Below are 21,987 nucleotides of genomic sequence, written 5' to 3' on the forward strand. Positions count from 1 at the left end.
TTGCTACACTAAAAGTTCATTTTTAATATGTGATAACATTCAGCTGCTTTGCTGAGGTGGGCAAAAAAGAAAATGTCTCTTTAGATGAAAGATCAAGATCAAAAGGCTGGTTCATGCCACATACTTTGTTTTAAATTACAGTATAAATAAGTGTTGGAGTTTTCACTCAAGGTCATCATACCATGAAAGTGTTATAACAGCCCAAGTCAACTTTCCTCATTAGTTAGTAGTTTTTTTTTGGATGTCCAGAAATGTGTGCTGATTTTCAGTGTCACGTGTGAACGTGAAGATAAACACTATGCTGCACTATGTTCACACGTTACATATCAAATCTACTGGTCTGTGATGTTCTTCAAGTTTTTCCACGTTAAAAGCAGCAAATCCTGCAAAGATGGGGCAATTTTAGATACAAATGCAGACACATACACACACAAACACAAAACAGCGCTGTCTTGTGTGCTTTTATTCGCAGTGATGGTTTTGTTATAAAGTGAAAAGCTCTCTAAGAAATAAACTCTCAGAGATGTGCTGTGGAAAATGTTGAAGTATGCTTTCAATCAGCTTGAACTTTAAATTTACGGGGTAAAAAGTTTGATTCTCTGGGTGAGTTTTTTTGTGTGTGTGTGTGTGTGTGTGTCAGATGCTGTAAAGAAAGTGTGCAGGTCAACACGTGCAGGGTAGTGCATGTGTGGGTGTGTTTTTGTGTGTGTGCACTTGAACATGGTAGAGCTACTTGGCTCATGCTCTGGCCACGCCTGAGTGACTCTGTGAGTGTTGCCCTCCTCCCTCCTCCATGAGAGCTTCAGACACATGCTGGGACACACAACTAGTTTTTCTCTCTTTTCTCCTTTTTTTCTCCTCTCATTCTTTCATTTTCCCCCAGATAGCCCATGTCTTCTTTTATCAGGCAGGTTTTTTTTTTGACTCAGCTACAAAAGGAGTATTGCTGATTATTTTATGAATCACCATCTATCATGTGCTGAGTAACTCCTGTTCTTTTTCCTTACATACGGCAGTAACGAACACAGTCTCTTCACTACTACAACACCGTATGAAATTGATAAATGCATTGGGTACCGATTGTCTGCTATGCCAACCTCCACCTTCCATGCACCTCTTCCTTGGCCCCCCTCCCTTGCCCCCTCTCTGCCTCCTGCCTGGCCGGGGCCGGTGTCAGTCTGGCAGGCCTTGGGGCCCGTCAGGCGACCAGTGGGCTGTGACGGGCAGCAGCTCTGCGTCCCTCTCCCTGCAGTCTGGCACCCGCTGGGGTCTTGTCCGGGAGCCCAGGCTGCCAAAGTGACCTCAGCCCAACTGAAATGAAGAAAAAAAAAAAAAAAAAAAACTCTCACAGGCCACAGTTTACACCATTTTTACATTGCCCAAACTGGACAGTGCAGGTGAATTTCCAGAGAACATTTTATATTTCAAACAAGTCTAAAATGGTAAAAACCAGCTTGAAATTAATTGAATATTGCTGCGAAACTTCATTTTCAATCTTTGTCTTAACCTTGGTAATAAATACTAATAAATTGGAATACTTTATTCAGAAAAATTTTAATTTATGCTACTTTTTTGGCTTGGAACATTATAAAGCACCAGAACTACAAATAAGTAAATGCTTTTGTAGAAGAAAAGGTAACCTTGTAACTAAGAAATAATACTTATTTGTTATCATGTGTGTTCATGATCACAGGGTTAAAGATTTACTCGAGACGCTCTGAGAATTTGTTGCTGATTTCTGCTCAGCGATTTTGTCAAGCTCTCAACTGAACATTGCGATTTTAGCTGCATATGATTTCTCTTTAAAAACCGTAAATAATTTATTTTTTCTAAATACTGGATAAACGAAAACTGACGTGTCTTAGTGTTGTGGGAGTTTTGGGTGGAATATTGAACAATAGTAACTGAGTTCCCATCTTTACTAAATGACGAGACGGTGGTATAACGTTCCAGCACTTTTATTGAGAAACAGAGCAGAGATTCACATAGTTGGAAAGTAATCGCACCCTTCGGTTCCGCTGCAGTCTCTGTCTGCCCTGTCTCTGCCTGCCTCGCTTTTCGGGCTTCCCCTAATACTGCACCGTGGCCTTCCCATGAGACAAAACAAAGACAGTCTATCGTAAACAATCAGTATCCCTCAGCAGCTGCAGCATTTGGCCTTGCAATCAGAAAACAGTGGATCTTATACACAGACATCAGGTCTCCAGGCCTCCTCTGTCCGAGTGGTGTGAGGCCATAGTGACTTCAGAATAATAATTCTTATAACACTTAGCAAAACAATATCTATAATCACATAAAATAGTTATTTCTCAAAAGCAGCCCAAAATTACACGGGCTCTTACATCACAGAAAATCTACAGAAAAAATTGTACAAACAGAAACCATTGTAAATTATTTACCGAATGTCACATATCTCAATTATCTATTGATGACACATACAATAGCTCACTAATTTTTCACTTTTATTTTCACACATTTCAAAATATAAAATTTTACCATTCGAGGAATTCTTTTCATCATACTAGCTGTGTCAAATCTCATACAAAATTATGATTTACTTTTGTGTTAACTTGTCAAATCATTTGTTAATTCATTGAAACTATAGAATCTTTCTCTAATGATAGAGAATAAATTATTTATGACAGGTGTATTCACACCCTGTGAAAGAGACTAATCTGTGTTACACAGCTCTGCAGTCAGACTAAATTTCACTAAAACTTTGAAACAAAAAACAGACTTATTACAGATTACATGTTAAATTTTCACTAGCATCCTATATTGGTGATGACCAAATTATGGTTCTTAACTACGTTAGCTGTGAACATCACCTTCTGCATTTCCTGTAGAGTTTGTAAACCTTCAGCTCAGAGAATAGACTTTAAAATACTTTTGTTAGTTTCTAAATGACTGAATGGCTTGGCACCAAAATACATTAAAAACCTGTTGTTGCTGTATCCATTTTCCAGACCACTCAGATCTACACTGCACACCCAGAACAAGAACCAATAATGGGGAAGCAACATTTAGTTCCTATACTCCACAAATCTGGAACAAACTTCCATAAAACTGCAAACTGAGTTCCTTTAAATCCAGACTGAAAACTCACCTGTTTAAAGTTGCTTTCAGCCTTAATAACAGGAACACTGACCAAAGTATTCGATGTGTATTGACGTTTTCACCTGATACAATTTAATGTTTGTTACTTGTCTCACAATCAGACTCTTCTGATGTGTTTGTGATGTTTTGATGTTTTCATGATGTAAAGCACTTTGAACCGCCTTGCTGCTGAAATGTGCTATACAAATAAAATTGACTTGACCTTTACCTTTACCTGTGAGACTTCCAACACGTTGCAAAGTCTTCTAATCCAACACGTTTTTAACAGATAGATGGGATCGTATGATTATCACAATTAGCACAGCATTGGCATAATTAACACTACTAAAGACATTTTCAAATCCCAGATTTTTGGTTGAAGGCTCAAAATGATAAAAAAACACAACTTTGCAACAAAGCTTTCTGTTATGTGCTGAAGTCTGACTTTACGTTTCGAAGTAACAACTTCAAGAAAGTTTAAGTTAGTGTACTTATTGGTTAAAAAAATAGTGGCTCTTTACTTTTGGAGCAGATGATCACCAACCTGCACCCGTTAAGTGTAAAATCATCCGATTTATCACTGCATCTCTACCTTTCCAGGTTCTTCTTTTAGAACAATGTTTAGTTTTGTTTTTTGTTTTTTTTTTACATGTATTTAAGAGCAAGGAAATGATCTCACCCTGAATGTTTTCATTGTTTCTTGTTTGCAGGAAATTAATTTTACTGAATCATAACCACATTATTTAACTATCTCAATATATATTTTTGATCTAAAGCACCAGTCCTAATATACCTTCTGGTTATGCTTTTAATATTACTGTCTTTTCAGCATCATCCCAAAGAGAAGCCTTGACTCGTAAAGAGTCATTTTCAAGATTTCAACATTCAACATTAAGACGCTCTTGCAAAGATGACATTTCTAATTATTAGTGTGCCAGAAAGATCCAGGTGCGTCATATAAACAGTTTTCCTGCAACCATCTCTAGTGGCAAGAACATAAAGTCGCAGGCTCTCCTGTGACCGAGTGTGGAGATGTGCCTGCTGAGGTGAACCTCCCCCCTGAATCCCTGAGAGGGTGATGCAGTGAGGTGACACTTTTTGGGAGGAGAAGTCTTGGTTGTGTGGCGTTTGTTTATAAGTCTTTTATGGGATGAAGTATGTGTGCTGCAGCAGCAGCAGTTTAGTGGGTTTATTTGCCTTTACATCTATTTCAAGTGGTTTTCCCTGTGTGTTTCTGGTACAGAACAGGTCTACTCTTTAATCCCACCGTATTCCTGGATCCAGGAGTGTATTTACAGCGTAATGTACTGTGCTTTACTTCCAAGCCCTGCCTCCTCCTCCTCTCCTGGCGCCCCGCCCTACCTAAGCCCCACAGAGATGCGTCAGGGTCAGGGAATATGGGGAGAGGAACACAGGGAGGCTGCACTCCACAACTTGAAAGGAATTCTAATGAACCAGCACAGTTGCACTGCCTATTCCCACGACAACAGGCCCCAAACAAATAGCTGCATTTGAAGTCCCCTCGTTTCATGACTTTGAAAATGCTGCCTTGTGTGTGTGTGTGAGAGAGTGCATGCGGTTGTTTTTGTTTTTGGGGTACTGGGAGTGTTTGTTGTGTGCAGAAGTGTCTAACTCCCTTCTTTTTTTTTTCTCTGAGAAATTGGCCTGGGATCTGATTGACTTTAATGTCTGCACACGACAACATAATTATAGTCTGACCAGAGATAGACTTCTTTAATTGTAATTAGGAGACTCATATTGGTGTGCTTCCTCCCTTATGTGAAAAAAAGGGAAACTTACAGTATGATGCACTTTGAGGTTAATTTTGTGTCTGAACGGATAGTCAAGCAGTATTTTCCTTTGTGTAACTGAGATCAATAAAAGTACTTAATCTAAGGAGATGGTAATCAAAAATATTATCTGAACTACTTTCATTGTTGTTTCAAAGTGTTTTATTATCAATTATATAATAAATAATTTATTTATAATAACTTTGATAATTTGTATAATTATCAAAGATCGATTATAATACAAAACAGATTCTCTAATGGCACAAGCCAAAAAACATGAACACTCTTCACCTTAAAATAATAAGTGGGACTTTGGATGCATGTTGTTGTGATATAAAACAAGAAAAGTTGTTAAAAATACTGTAAAAAAAAACAACATAAAAAATATTTCTAAAAAGAACATTTGCTATCTTTAGAGACTTTACATCAAACAAACCTGAAGATCTAAAAACCTTGATAGAGAAAAAAAAGATGGAATCCTACATATAATGTGTATCTAATGTATAAATAAATTTCCCTACCCTTTGATTTTTATAAAACAAAACAAAAATGTGGCTGATGCATTTAGAGACCAAAAATCTGTGGGAGTTCCCAGTTTTATTTATTAATTGAAAAGTCTGGAAAAACTTGGCAAAGAAAATTCTGATTTTTATTTTATTCATATTAGTACTTTTATTGATCAGAGAGAATCACAGGACAACCGTCACATCTCATTCTGTGGACCATTGATACTTGTATCAATTTTTTTTTAATTTAATAGTAGAAAACACACATTTTGTTAGTAGTTAGTTTGATTAAGGTTTAAAGCCTAGAATTTGTCACCAATTCCTGTCATCTAATGCTCCAATATTGTTCATAATTTGAAACAGTTATATTTCTATCCATCATGATATGGAGGCACAGCTGTTACTTTTTACTACCACAGTGCTATTTTAGAAAAGTAAAAGTACTTTTAAGTAAGGCTGTGCAACTCAACCAAATTTATTTTTCACCGTTGATTTTAGCTCCAAAGCATAAGGCCAGCAAAATCAATAATTATTATTTTTTTGGCCTGGCTCTACTTTTCATTTAAAATAGTCAATTAGTGGAATTTGTTAAAATGTGGATATTTTGTAATGAGTAGAAACTATAAAATAGTTCCCGAACAACTTGAATGTTAAGACAATTAGCACATTATCATACGCATGCAAAACAAATTTGAGGTATATTATTTAAAAAAACACAATTATTTGTAACTTACAAATCACTGAATATTTATGATGTATTTACCTTGAATGTACTGAATAACGTTTTGTTAGGTTTGTCAACTATACAGTCATCAATTAGAATATGCAACAGGCTTGTTTGTCAGATAAAAAGTATCTTTTTTTGGGGGGGGGGGGACAACCTTCAAGCTGATATCAAACTTATTTTACATTAAGCCCCTATTTCTGAATGAAAAATCTTGATTTCTTTATTGGTCTGATGCAATATTGTACTCTTAAATGCTGTGTTTTTATTTGTGGGAGGTGGAAAAAAAACGATATAAATAAAGGATATAAAACATCAGTTAATCTATATAACGTGTTTCACTAAGTGATATGATTTACTGAAATAAATTAACTTTTCAATTACATTCTAATTTATTGAATATGACTGTATAATGTAATTATGCAATCTCTGTTTGTGTATATATTTAGGGATTTCCATGGAAACACGTGCCTGAGCATTTCATCAGCAGTTTCAAAAGTTCAATTTCCATTATTTTTTTCAAGTACCACCTTTGCCCTAAAGAAGATGAAGAAACAGATGAGTAAGGTAGTGACCAGTTGGATGCATGTATAAATATTAATAACCTAACACTCTCACTGTACCCACTGCCCCCCCCCCACACCCCACCCCTTTACCCCGCCCCCTCTGCACATGTGCATTTTTTTTTTCCTTTGACAACCTCAGGATGCATGTACAACGGCTCCTATGAACCGAGATGTCCTTTATTTCTCAGTCCAGTGCCTCTGCATCAAGACAGCGTGGTGCAGAGCGTGCGGATGCCTGGTTTGGGTAGCTGCCCACCCTGTTTTGGCAGCACCAGCTTGTCTGTCTGCGCTGTTTTCGCCTGCTCTGCTCTGCTCTGCGCAGACAGTGTGGGTGAGAGTGTCGCTCCACAAAAGCAGCATGACTTGATCTGTGTAAACAGTAAATAATAAACAAGTGCTCTAATACATTATTGAGAGAATCACTTTAGGCAACTGGGACAGCATGAAACACACACAAGCCCCCCTATGAGCCCCTCCCTCCTGCTTCCACTCTTTTCAAACTCCTTCTGTTTTGGGTCGTTGATGCTGCTGTTAGGTTACAGCTCTGTGAGTTTGTGCTTTGATTCTTTGACATGTGTTGTGCTCGCTTCATTTTTAGATCTAAATATTGCTGCATTAGTACCAACGCAGAGGGTGGCACCAAAAAACAGTATCTAATGCTAATTAATCCACTTTTACGAATTCAGAGATGCGCCAGTTAACTGCCAAGCGATCGGCATAGACCAATTTCCCTTTTGATCAGTGCTGATCAGGAATCGGCTGTTAAAATACTTAAAATCTATTTTTTTTACCCTATTCATGAAATACGTTAAAACTAAAAAGATCTGCGGTTTTCATGGTGTAAACACGACAACCAAACATCATGTGCTGTCAGGTACTTCTTTGAGTTTGATCAAAAAGGTTCAGATAAAGAACAAGAATGAGTTGATTCATTACTAGTGGATGAACTGAAAATGTACTTCAATGGGATTCAAAACTACTTCTACTACTTGCAGCCCTTTTTTATGTCATATTCCTTAGAAAAACAAAATGAAATCAGGTCTTCAAACAAAAACCATCAAGTGGTATTGGCCAGGCAAAGCCTGATGAGTGCTTCTTTTTATAGAAATTGATACCGTACAGCTAACCAAACAACAAAAGCCAACAGCAAAATTGATGAGCCAGCCTGAAAGCCATTTTGTCTAACAGGTAAAAACAAAGTAATCTTCACCTGTCACTGAATGAAAACAGCAGCAACATATTTGCCTTTTAACGAGACAAATCTCTTTGAATGTTTAAATCTGTCATGACATTAAATTTTGGTTCGTTTTCTTAGACACGAGTGCTGCGCTAGAAAAAAATAAAAGGCCTGTTGAAAATGTTCAGTTTCTCTGTTTTTCTTATTTATTTGACTTTTTTTTATTTGAGAAACTACGGACAATTCTTTCAAATTGCTAATAAAAAACAAATACATTTCAATCACTTATTTGCAGAAAGTGACAAATCGTCCGAATATGGAAATTGCAATATTTTTTCGACCCATTGTCTTCATTTTTTTATCAGTTAAACATGAATGTTTTTCCCAAACGCAAGGAATGAATATTTAGTGGAAAAGTTTGGTATTTGAACCAGTCTTTCACATTGCTGTTGGGGTCAGGTGATCGCCTAATCACTATCTCATTAAGTAGTGTGGGCTTCTGCTGAAATTAAGACAGACACCGGGATGGAATGTTTGTCATACATGTAGAGATACAGATTTCATTAAGACAATTGCTAGACCTCTAATTTATAATTATGTATTTTCCCCATTTTTTCCAACATTTCCGAAATACATAACCTGCAATTTGAAACGGAAATACAAGAATGCAGTTTTTTCCCTCCCTCCTTTTTTACTCGAAGCAAGTTGGCTGATATTGCATGAACACACAACATCACCTGAATGCAACTGCTTTAGAGCTTGTAGTAAATGGAATATCCTCCTCCAGTGGCTTATTGAGCAGAATAATTACATTGCACATATTGAATTCCACTAATGCTCAAAATGTAGGTCTTATTTAATACCACAACTCCCCGAGGGTTCAGAGCATGATTTGGAGTAGACTTCTCTTCTCTCTGTTTGTAATCTTGGAGATAGATCTGCACATTTGAAAAAAAAAAAAACCCAACAACAACAACAAACAAACAAAAAAAAAAAAACATGTTCCGTACCAAACCAACATTAAACCTGGCAAAATGTTCCTGAAAACAGAATAATGTGTGTAAAATCAGTTATTGTTTTTCTTTGATCATGTAACCGAGCTTTATCATGACGAGTCACTCAGCGTTCACGCTTTCGAGGAAGATGATTAACATGTGTGCAAATCTCTCTCTCTCTTTCGATATTTATATATATATATATATATATATATATATATATATATATATATATATATATATATATATATATATATATATACACACACATACACACACACACAAAAATCAAGCTGGTGATGTAGATTTATGTAAACATGAGCCACACTTAATGATTATGTGTAATGTAAGTCTTAGGGTTATGGCTCCTACAAATCCTTGAATAAAATTAAAAGAGATTAGGGGTGGGGATGTCTAATTTTCATGAAAGAACAATCAGCATGTTTAGCTCTAGGGTTTTTAAAGCACATGTATGGGCTCACAGGATAATACTCACTACAGCCTGAAGATGGCAGCCAAAACCTAGTTAGCCTAGTCATGTGTGCTCACAGGCCCATTTTCAAAAACATTACTTCACAGGTCAAATGTCTCTTCTGTGCTTGAATCATGTTTTACCTGCATTTGTTCATATCACTTAAAACTATAAGTCAGAGTAGCAGCAGTACAAATTCAAGGCTTGTTTCTTTGTAAGTGAGATGTATTGTCAGTGTGTTGCAATAAAAGGGAAGCTAAACATGATGGATGGCACGCAGAGAACATGGTATTGTAGTCGCCTCTCTGAAAACAGGCGAAAGAAGATTTTTATGATTTGGGAGAAAATGGATGAAAGCTGCCTGCTTCTTATCAACTTTTCCCACAGATAAAAATGCAGAACTTGTTAGGGGAGAATGGCTTAAAAAAAACGAGAATCACTCAAGGTCTGTGTGCATTAAGTAGAAAGGCAAAGAATTATGCTAATTTCAATTAAAGTATGAATTTGTTTTCAATTAAAAAATAAAAAAGGGCATTGAAATCTGGCTTTCAAATGGATTTGAGAGTCTAACTTTTCGTAAGTGTTTGCAAAAAAAAAAAAAAAACACACTTCTGCAAACAAATGTATTTCTTTCTTACAGCTTGTTTGAAGAACCAGATATTTGCATGGGCATCTTCTACTGCCTGCTCATCCCTCTATTCTGAGTTAAGACAATGGAGGAGAAGGAGGAAACAATGGGAGGTCTGGATGGACCAGTAAGGGGAGCATCAGAGGCAGAGAGGGGGTAGGTGGCACCCACACACACTCACACACACACACACACACACACACACACACACGCACACACAGACAGAAGGAGGGAAAGGTCATGTAGGTCAGCGATCAGGCTCTCTTAATCTTGTGTGTGAGTCTTTTGGTGCACTTGCGCGGTTGTATGGTACCACACACACGTATAGACTCCACAGCGTGGGCAGTCTGGGTCATGCCTGTCCCTTCACAGTCCACTGCGCCTTTATTGACGGCTCAAACCGATACCCCAACAATGAGGGTGTGCGTGGTCACATGACCAATGTGCGCGTGAGAACGCACGCTCGTGTGCTTGTTTAAATTTGAGGCTTTGGATTCCTCCCCTTTTTGTCTTTCAGTCTTTCTGTTAGTTTTCTCCCACTTGCCCCGTCTCTGCTCACACACCGACTGCTGGTATTTTGCACACATGCACACTCAGACACAATGGGAGCGGGGGACGGGGAGCCGGGGAATGGGGGGCCCTCCCGGGAGGGGCCTCCTCCTGGTCCAAATCAATATATGAGAAGTCATGCAAGTATAACAGAATCATTACTCTCAGATGGCTTAGGAGGTTATGATACACAGGGTATTGTGTGTTTGTGTGATGCCTGTGTGCAACGGTGCTTTGACACCTGTTGTCTGCATCCAACTGTTGTAATTTCTGTTAACATTGCGGAAGGTGCAGGTGCATCTCAAAACATTTGAATATCTTTGGAAAAAGTTATTCATTACAAACATTAATGAAAATGAAGCTTAGATATTATTTAGATTCATTATTTTGTATATCTGGTAATTTTGATGCTCAGGAAATGAAAATGAAAATTCCGGTTTTCTGCTAATTTGAATATGAAATGTTTGCTAAGTGCTTTTTAATGTCAGTATCATGACCAACACCTAGGGAATTCTGGTGACATGACATCCTCCACAGTTAGGGTAAGCCCAAAAGGTCACAGCTAAAGACATTGGCTATTCACAGTGCTTTATCCAAGCATTATTTATTCAGTGCAAGAAAAAAGAAATTGTGGTGGAAAACGGTGCAAAACCCATAGGAATAACTGCAGCCTTGAGAGGATGATGCCGAGCCAATTCAAGAGTTTAGGTGAGATTTAAAAGTACATTGACAATCTATATGGTGCTGTCAAAATCAGAGGTACAAGTCCTACCAATGCAGACAATATCAAAGCAGCCGGGGGTTCCTGAACACCTCAGCAGAGCCACAGCGCAGGGCTGACTGCCTTTATGCCACACTGTGTTGACGCAATCATTAATGGAAAAACAGAGCCCAGAACAAGCACTGAGTGCATATACTGTAAAGTCCATGGAAATACTTCAGCCATGAACTCTGTGTTTTCCATAATTTTAAGTCACTATTGTCAAAATTAACCCTCTGTATTTAAGTACGTGTGTAATGTATCTATGTGATAAATGGGTTTATAGTTTTGAGTCCAAGTAAAAGTTAATCGCTGATATTCAAACTGTTTAGGGTGCAGGTGCATAATTCGTACTCATCACTCTTAAACATTTAAGTAGCGGTGGCTGAAACAGACAAATAAAAGACATGATAGGCCTGTTTTGTATGAAACAGAAAGGACTAAAGGTTTTGCAGACTGAACCTTAAAGTTGTAGATGTAAAACATTTGGACATATTGTTTTGTAGAATACTTTCTTTTGCCAAGCGTGTGAACTCTGTGAACCCTGGTACTCGACTATATATCTCTCTTTTCTTTTGCTTTACCTTTTTACATTTTCTCTTGTTTCTGTTTTGGGGATGGGCAACTAGTGTATTTTTTATTATCACCATGTCAAACAGAGGTGATAGGAATTTTGTCGTCTTGTGATTATCACGGTATAACGTCACTGATGATGCATGCAAATCCTAAAAACAATGAAAATATGTTTGAGATTGTTACTATCGCTATTTGAACAATTTTACAACTGTTGGTTTTATGCGAGCCCTGTGTGAGACTGACAACCTGGCCGAGGCGAACCACAACCACCGGAGATTGGCTCCAGCGGGTGTACACACTGAAAGGATGGAGGGATGGTTCGATGAGATCCATGAACGCAGCATTTACAATTCAAAATAAGGTTTTATGAAAATATTGTGTACAGTTCAACTACTAAACGCAACTATTACCGTTTGTCTTTTTTATATTTTGCAAGTTTTGTACATTTAGCAGTTTCTTCCTTGATTTCTTCGCGTACAAAATGAAGCCGCTTGCTGCTTCATGTTATACCAAACATGAATCAGTTCATACCCATGAGATGTTTCATGCAAACGTTGGCAGCTGATGATTTAAGGAACGCTTTTATAAAACTACAGTAAATAGTGTGTACACATAGAAGGTCATTTAAAGATATTTCCTTTTGATCCAGAGTCATGATGTGGCATATTTTTTAAGTCATCAGGTCCACATGGGTAGGGGTTCAGATCTTTTTTCCCCTTCACCATTTTGTGACTTGGCAGTTTTGTTCATTATACTTTCATACCATACTTTTTCATATAGGAACAGTAATGACTATGAGTCTGATTTTCACTGCCTCATAGACACTTTCCTCTTCTTTGACACAGAGTAGTCATTTTGTCTCTTCGAGTCACCAGCCCCTCACTTCAAATGAAGCAGACAAGTCATATGCTTCATTTAACCATCTAGATGGTCGTGTGAAGGCAGTCATCAGGGCTATCAAGGCCATCAGAAGGCCCTTAGAGTCCAAGAAAAAAAATAAATGAATAATTAAATAACCACAAATGACAAAAAAATCTGGATTTTATGTCACAAATAATTTAAACTAAATGATCAGGAGAAATCTTTTCTGTATTATATCAAAGGAACCTGATTCAGAGTTTCCTACCTGACATCTTTGCCTTATGCTGATTTTGTATTAAAAAATGATGAGCCATTTAAATAAACTTGTTCGTGGTCACCCCGAGTTTCTCTACTCAGGTGGCATTTTGTCATGTGTCAAAAGGGGCCACACACGCTGTTATTATTTAAAGTTTTTTAAGTATTTATTTTTCTGACAATTTAAATTAAACTGAAAAGCAACTTAAAAAAGAATACATTTATAATATGCAATATATATTATTTGATAATTAATTATTTAATTTAATAATAATTAATACTTAAATGCAAATCATTCATTAAAATCTGGTAACATATTTTAAAAGCAAATATTTTTTAAGTATATTACCTTTATTTCATAGGTTTGTTGTCTTGTGTTGTAACACATGGATTCATTATATGAGGCCCGTCACAGTCGGTCTGCAGGGTTCACGGTATTATAACCACAGAGGCTGGTCTGCCGTTAAGCTACTGTGGAAGTTAATCAATCAAATGTTGGGGTGTTTTGACGAGCCTTTAGTGACAGCTTAAATTATTTCATGATGGATTGTAGCACAAGAATTAAGAAATAATTAAAATACTGCTAAAATGTTTCCATACTATAAATTATATGATTAATCAAAAAAGTAATGAATGATTTATACATCTCTTTGTGTGTATTTTATTATTGACATACTTATATATTTGTTGATTATTTTTTTAGTTTATGTATTGCACCTATCACAGCATTACTTAAAGTATCTTTTGACCCTTTTCATACTTCCTGGTTTGAATGCCTTCAGCCTTGAGTCAGATAACAGTGTAAGGTCCAATAGATGTTTTGAGCAGCCAATCATATTTAAATTTAGTTGTAAATGGGTGTTTTCTCACCCAGTCCAGAGTATCGTAGCTGGCCTAGTGATGATTACTGTAGCAAGCAGAGCTTTCACTGGTCAAAGACTTCCCAGGACGCTGAAAATGCCATCAGGGGACACTAAATTGTCATGTGTCGCTTCATGATTAGCAGAATTGTTCTTTGAGACTTTCAAGTGGGTAATGTTCGTCATGATGAACCTTTTAGGAAAAAGAGAATGGGTTAAAAGATTCATCCAAAGGGAAAGTGTGGATTCCGTTTCAATGGAGCAACTATGGTTGGCGAAAAAACTTTTTATTTTTTATTTTTGTTGGTCTTGCTGAAATACTTTTACTACCACATGCAGTTTTTCTGGTTGAATTGATTTGTTCCCATTTGTTCCCTTTCACAATGCTTAATGTTGGATATTGAGCTAAACAATATGGCACAAATTTACCATCGCAATATTATTGTGCATAAATATGATTGTGTAAAGAGCTGTTTGGAGTGTAATAAAATTAAGAAATCATATAAATACTAATCATTGTGTAGGATCTGTGATTGCAATGAGCTCAAAGCAGAATGACATTAACTCTGTTTGTTTATTTATTACAAGTCTTATGATCATCAGAACTTTCACCAACATCATCAGGCATCATATGTTCCCCTGATGTTGTGCAGTCTGAGTTTAGTCTACAAATCATTACTTTTGACTTGGTCTGCCATGCAGTGATAGATCAATAATGTGCTTCTGTGACATTTCAGGTATCAGCAAGGCAGAGAGGGCCCAATTGTGAGAGGCACAGGTTTCACTCTCAAATAAGAACCGGACGAGTACTCTAATGCATTCTTCCCCTTTTACCTGTTCTCTGTGTCAGTCCGTAAAAAAAAACAAAACAAAAAAAAAACAAACAAAGTGTTATGCTACTGTGACCTGGTTTCCATCGTTCACATTAAGAGGTTTTCACCAGATCAAATATTTTGCAGTGATTTATTTATAGCCAAAAAGCCTGATCTGATGAAAGTTTACCACTGTTATTTTAAATAAGACAACAGTATATTGTGATGCAATTTAAACTTCATAGTTTGTGCTAGAGGGCGTTTGTAGTTAAAATATGTTTTGTTTCATATTTCTCATCCGTTTGTGTAGTTTTTATTTTATACTATCAGCCAGCCGGAGATGAGAATGAGCTTGTGTAAGGCAAAACCTGGCATGTTTAACTTTAGTAATGTGCAGCACTACAAGTTCACAGCCATGAACAGCGAGCCACAGCTGGTTCAACCTGTGTCTAACAAGACTTTGTATTTTTCTCACTAATCATAATTACTGCCACAGTCTTTCCCTCCAGCCCACCTCTCTCTACGCCCTCACACATCAATGCCAACCTCCTTTCATCTGCCGGCGTGCGGCCCCATATCCATGATGTATTTACAAGGTCTGAAATGAACAGAGCAATTATTATCAGTCATGCTAATTCCACAGATAATGATCAAAAGCCGAGTCCTGCTCTCCTTTCTTCTTCCCCGCTGCCTCACTGCTCGCTCTGGGGAGCTAACACCGGTGACAAACCTCTCCTCTTATTATTTCATGGCCTGTTTAAAGATTTAGTGAGGCCCACAAACCACTACTTTTAATGACCAATTAACAGGAGCAAAGCTCTCTCCGGAGCACCGCGGCCTCGTTCAGGATTTGCTAGAGTAAACAGTGGTGCGGCACTGGTAGTGCTACTGGTAGACGGGGCTCTGAGTCTCGTTACCAACTCGCACATGTAGAAACAGCTATGCATGTACACACTCTGCCAACACACACACACAGACACAGACACACACACACAGGCAAGCCCTCTGCTCCACTGCTTATTAAAACCTGGAGGAGTAGCAGGCTTACCAAAACCTTGAGAGAGAGTCAGCAAGAGCCAGAGTGAAGAGTCCCACTCCCAGTGGGTATGTGTTTTTCGTGAGCTTTTTTTTTTTTTTCTTCCCTGCTTTTTTTTTTTTTTTTTTAAAGAAAAAGGAGGGTAAAGTCTAAAATGATACAGCTCCTGCAACTTCAGACTGGCTAAAACTAAACCAAGAGCTGGCAAAAGTGTGTTGAAGAGAGAGTAAATGAGTGGAGCCTGGATCATTAGCATTGCTCAATAATGTAGCTGGGGGGTAGGACAGCAGCACTCAAGGCCACGGGCTTTCTGAGCAGCTAATTTGGACCTGGCTTGTTTATGGCTGCAGCACGCAGGCCTTTCAAGATGACAGGCTGAGGTTTGCTCCCCACACTAAACAAACACAAATGAATACACACCAGTTGATATCCACAACATGCATGACTGATCAAGCATGCACCAAAACACATCCATAGATCCACTGTAACTTCCCAGCAGTTGAGTTTTCAACTGTGATTGCAGATTTCTTTTTTTTTTTTTTATATTTGCTCATGGCAGGAGGGTTGATTTCGCTAAAGAAAGTTTCTCTAAATCTCTTTTGATTTGATGGCTCAAAAAAATAAAATAAAATGTGCTTGAGCTGTTTTACAAATATGATTTATCTGTTTATTTTGATTTTATTTATTCCTGCGTTTCACATTATAGCTGCTCTCAACATATTTCCTTGAATCTAAGCTTTTTCTATCAATCAAAAAAATATGTATTCATAAAGGCACTTTTTATACACAGTCAGTGTATAAACAACGCAAAGTGCTTTACATCAGATGAATTAAAGAGGCAAAAAAACAAACAAACAAACAAACAGAAAAAAGCTATGGCAAAGAGCGAATGAAAGGCTCAACAGTGTGGGGCGGTGGAACAGAAAATGTTAAGCAAACTGAGGTATTGTTGTTTTCAATGACAGAGGAATGGAATAATCAATCCTAATAATGATGATGGGAAAACACCACAGGTGAGATTAAAAATAGAGGTAAAAATTACAGTGCTGATTGTAAAATCCTAATAAGAGTGGTACAACTAAAACCACATAAAGAAAGAACTAAATTATAATGAGCAAACTAGCTGACTAGCTAACTAACTAAATTCAAATATGCATATTTGCAGTTTCAAAGTAAAAAGTATTATTCAGGCAAGTTTTGTTTTACCCTTAGCCAGGGTCCCGACTTGACTCTCATAAATGAGATGGAGGTAATATAAGATTAGGGTGATGGCAAGGAGGCCGTCCAACCTGAAAGACGTGTAGATCATCACCTGAGGTCAAAATATGAGTGTAAAAATGCCTAAACGTGGTCAATAAGACCTTGTTTTATTTATTTTATTTATTCCTCCGTTTCACATTATAGCTGCTATGAACATATTTCCTTGAATCTAAGCTTTTTCTATCAATCAAAAAATATTTAGTCATAAAGGCACTTTTTATACACAGTCAGTGCATAAACAACGCAAAGTGCTTTACATCAGATGAATTAAAGAGGCAAAGAAACAAACAAACAGAAAAAAGCTATGGCAAAGAGCGAATGAAAGGCTCAACAGTGTGGGGCGGTGGAACAGAAAATGTTAAGCAAACTGAGGTATTGTTGTTTTCAATGACAGAGGAATGGAATAATCAATCCTAATAATGATGATGGGAAAACACCACAGGTAAGATTAAAAATAGAGGTAAAAATTACAGTGCTGATTGTAAAATCCTAATAAGAGTGGTACAACTAAAACCACATAAAGAAGGAAACTAAATTATAGTGAGCTAACTAGTTAACTAACTAAATTCAAATATGCATATTTGCAGTTTCAAAGTAAAATGTATTATTAAAGCAAGTTTCGTTTTAGCCTTAGCCAGGGTCCCGACTTGACCCTCATAAATGAGATAGAGGTAATATAAGATTAGGGTGATGGCAAGGAGGCCTTCCAACCTGAAAGACGTGTAGATCATCACCTGAGGTCAAAATATGAGTGTAAAAATGCCTAAAGCTGGTCAATAAGATCTTGTTTCATTATCGTCTGAGAGATGCCTTTTTCGTTTCATTCTCCATCTGCTACTGGTGTAAATCATTTTTGGTGACATTTTTAACGCGATGGAAAACACTTAATCTAAAATTAACCCCAATGTCAAGTTTTGAATTTAAGCCAACGGACTCATTTCCCTTGTACAGAGTTTTACTGTAAGGCCGGTTCAGCTGTTTCTGTTTTCAGATTTCATCTTCTTCTCTTTACCTTGTTGACTGACCTAATAACGCTCCACACCACTTTACCTTTACCCCATCACAATCGTTGTTACTCTGTGTGCATATGTAAAACTGTGTTTACATTTGCTTCAGCCGTGTCTCCATCAGCACCTTGCAGTGCACACAACAAACAACACAGCCAGGGCTGGAGGTGTTTGGTTAGATCAGACAACCTGGTTAATAAGACAGTGTCTTGATTGTATTTGTTTTTCATTTGTCTCCCATCATTTGCATTAAGGACGCTCAGCTGTAATTAAGCCAATAAGTGAAACTGAAACATCAGAGCGATGGGGTGAGCTTCAATAAGCAGCACTACGAGATGAGAACAACAGAACAACAGGGAGGAAAAAGACAAGAGCTTGGGAGAACAATGGAGAAAAACGGAAATCCCCCCCCTCCCTCCCCGACCAGGCTTATCCTATTGTGTAAGGAAGACAAAACTAGAATAGACAAAAAGAGAACAAGAAAACAATTATACCAGAGTCGGATGGATGCCAATGCAATTCATATAACACATTGTAAGCATGATGTCATGATGTAACCAGCCACACAGGGTTAGACCTGGTAGGTGCTAGGTGATAGAGGGATAACAAAGATAACGGTACGGAATAAGGTTCTTGTAGACAGTGGTGGTTCTTGCATAAAAGCGATCCTAACCTAGGTATCTTGTTCTGCCGCTTCATACAAAACCAAGCGCCCACTTCCTCAACAAAGTCCATTTCGCCGATTATGGAGAGATAGATGGTTATATAGACAGATCTATAGATCTATAGCTGGACAGACAGCCTATTGAGATTATTTTTTGTTTTGTTTCATAACATGGGTCGGCTGCTTTAGGATTTCCTTTTAAAATTTTGCTCCTTGAAGCTGAAGAGAAACAGGATGAAAACCCGTTCTCGTCCCTTCTCTGATTCCTATGTTGCGTCCACCCTTCTCTCCCCAGTCTTGGACCCCGGCAACAAATCAATGGCCAGGGATAAACACAAATCCCCCGTAGAGGTGACTTATAGAAAACAATTTGAACCCGTGCACCCCTCTTAGACAGCCCTGCCCAGGCCTTTTACTGTATGGTTCTAACCTCAAGCCTCCTCTGTCTAGCAGTCAATTGAAATTAGATTCCCAGGTAGACGGGAGAGCGCTGGAGGGAATCGGGTGGAGTGTCAGGAGTGCAGTTGCTATGCTGGAGGAATACATAGTTGTGTAAACACCGTTGGCAAATGAAAGCAAATGTTTCTGTCTTTATATGAAGACCGAAGGGTTTTTCGCTGGAAAGAATATCTGTGCTAAGCTGTGTGTAGTTCAAATGAAGGTATTACCGATTATTAAACACAGCAGCTAAAAAAAAAAAAAAAAAAAAAATCAATAAAGGCCAAATGTTCTCAACCAATATTTACTTTTATTTTTTGCATCTTGTAAATTCTTGGGTGGTCTCGACCTTGTCTCAAGGTATTTCAAAAGGGAGCTAATTTTCTGTTCAGTTCTTGCACCTCACCATGACAGTGCATTGTGCACTGAGTCTTAAAAATTATAAAAGTAGAGAACAAAAAACACAAAGTTAATGCAAGACTAAAAACCACCTGCAGTGGATCAACAATGTTTAAAAGGCATACCAGTAAGAATAAAGGAGGGAAAAAAATAAAAAGCCTGAACATGAAAGATGCATCCTGCTTCAGGCATTACCTTATCGGAGCTACTTTACTGCTATTTTTTATATCTTTGATAGAATCAGACGATAAAATTGGAACATATTGGGTGTTTGTTACAGGCAGCTGCTGACAAAAAACATTACAATCCGACCTATAATTATTTGTTACGCTATGTAAGCATTTTCCTTTTCCAACAAAGCAGTTCTAAGGCAAAATTGTCTAAAGGCTAAAAAAAAGTCCTGAAGCCAATTTTTCAAGCCTCCACATGTTAATTGTCATAGACACAGTTAAACGCAAGTCAGGGCCTTGCAAATGCGTTTCTGCTTTTCTTGCTTCCCTTTACAATAAAAAAACATCTCAAGGGTAAACAAATGTCACTATAACAAAACCACAATTAAAACTCATATTCATATGCCCTAAAAATAATCTGTGCAAAAAAGGGCTACAATGACAAAAAAAAAAAAAAAATACTACTCAGTGGTCTAATCCATGAAGGAAAACTATCTGTTTTAACTGTTTTTAAAGAGAAAGGGCCTGAGAAGACAGAACATACACAAAAATAACAGAAGCGTTGATTCAGGAATACTTTCTATTTCATCAAAGTGAGCACATACAGTGAAAACATAAAGTTAGTTGTAGTAAATGCTCAGCCAATAGCCACAACCACAAGAGAAAAAGGGCTAGACACTGAAAAACAGGGTCAACTGTATCATCTATGGGAGAACATGGAGTTGTTGGCAGCAGTAGCTCAGCTGATGCCCCCTCATGCTAGTCACAGCTAAACACAACACCAGGCCAGATGGATCTACCATAAAAAGAACAAAAACAAAGAGACAACGTAAAGTTTAAAGCTGAAATAACAGCAAACTATAAACAATTGGAGAATACTAGGAGAATCCAGCAGAGTGAGAGAAATATATCTTGATGTCCTCCAGCAGCATAGGCCTATAGCAGCATAAATACAGAGATAGCTCAAGGTAACCTAAGCCACTCTTAACTATAAGCTTTGTCAAAAAAGAAAGTTTTAAGCTTATTCCTACAAGTAGACAGGGTGTCTGCCTCATGGACTTAAATGGGAGTTGGTTCCACAGGAGAGGAGCCTGATAACTAAAGGATCTTCCTCCCATTCTACTTTTAGAGGCTCTAGGAATCTAGCAATCAGACCTCTGATGTATGATGGAGCATGATTATTAAGGGCTTTATGTGTGAGAATGATAATTTTAAATTCAGTTCTGGTTTTAACAGATCGTAACAGGCAGCTAAAACCGGAGGAACATGATCTCCCTTTTTCATTTTTCCTCCTTCTAGCTCCTGAAGAAGACCATTGATTCCTCTTGCTAGAAAAATCCCATTATGTATCCAAAACACCTTAGTTCAGAGTACTTTTTCAGAGTTTCGTCCAAGCTTAACGACCCAAACGACAATACTTTAAAATATTACTCTGGATAAAAAAAGCCAGAATAATATTGAAAAGGGTCTAGTACTGGATTGAAAATAAGTTAAAAAACAGAAAATGTCCAATTGAAAACTGTGAAAGTACTTCGGATAGCCAGTAACAAATCTTCTCCATGCCACATCAGGAGATTACAAAACTACCTTGGTCCCTTGAAGTAAAACGCAAAGAAATGTGGGATTACTTAAGGCTTTCGCAGGTTTTTTATTATGTCAGATAAAATGATCAAAGCACATTTCTGATGCATAGAAACCAAGATGACATGTTGACATTTTTCCTATTTTAAAATTTGTTGATTACCTAAATGGGCTCTAATAAAGAATGTTAAAGACAAAAATATAAAGGCCCCCAAATGAAGGCTCACATTAGAAAACTCTGCAAGAGGTACAGTGTAGAAACCATGGACGATGTGGGGATTTGTGAGATCAGTGGCTGATGTGGGTCCTCAGAGGTCTCCATCCCCTATTTGGAGGTCTGTTGAGGAGGAGGGGGTTGCTTTGCATCACCTTTTTCCATATTCTGCACACCCTCCCACACCTCCTTTCTTTTTCTATCTCTTACAAAGTCGCTGTCTCTCACTCTCTCTGGTCATGCTAATTGCTCCCAAGGTCAGCACATCGGCTGCGCTCCCCTGCACGCCGACCAGACGCCCCCCCACCCCGCCCTTCGCCCTCCTCTCACCCTCCCTTCGCCAACCCTCAAGCTCCGGCTTTGAATGGCATGTTTTGATCAGGCCTAATTTGATTGGTCGACGCCGTCTGGGGTGGATAGGGACAGCACTTTACAGCCCACTGCTTTTGATGTGTGTGCATGTGTGCATGCGTGTCCGTGTCAGGGTGATGCATGTCAGGTTATGGAGTGTCTGTGGATGAGTGCATGAGAGTGTTACACGTCAGTAGGGAAGTGTTTTTTGAGGGGTGTCAGAGTGTGTAAAGGGTAGTG

General features: G+C 37.9%; 1 protein-coding gene across 2 annotated transcripts in view; it reads right to left on the reverse strand.

Moving 5' to 3' along the window:
- Nucleotides 1–624: 624 nt before the first annotated feature.
- The window catches only part of LOC118557889, a 121,700-nt gene continuing 100,337 nt past the window's right edge, over nt 625–21,987 (reverse strand). The window contains exon 2 of one of the 2 annotated variants that reach the window (XM_036128356.1): nt 625–1,311. In XM_036128356.1, the coding sequence (XP_035984249.1) occupies nt 963–1,311 (349 nt within the window). In that variant the 3' untranslated portion in view covers nt 625–962. Of the gene's footprint in view, nt 1,312–20,055; nt 20,398–21,987 lie in introns of those variants that run through there. The other variant, XM_036128357.1, reaches the window with a different exon arrangement.

Source organism: Fundulus heteroclitus, chromosome 3, assembly GCF_011125445.2.
Source record: "Fundulus heteroclitus isolate FHET01 chromosome 3, MU-UCD_Fhet_4.1, whole genome shotgun sequence".
In the NCBI taxonomy this organism is placed as follows: domain Eukaryota; kingdom Metazoa; phylum Chordata; class Actinopteri; order Cyprinodontiformes; family Fundulidae; genus Fundulus; species Fundulus heteroclitus.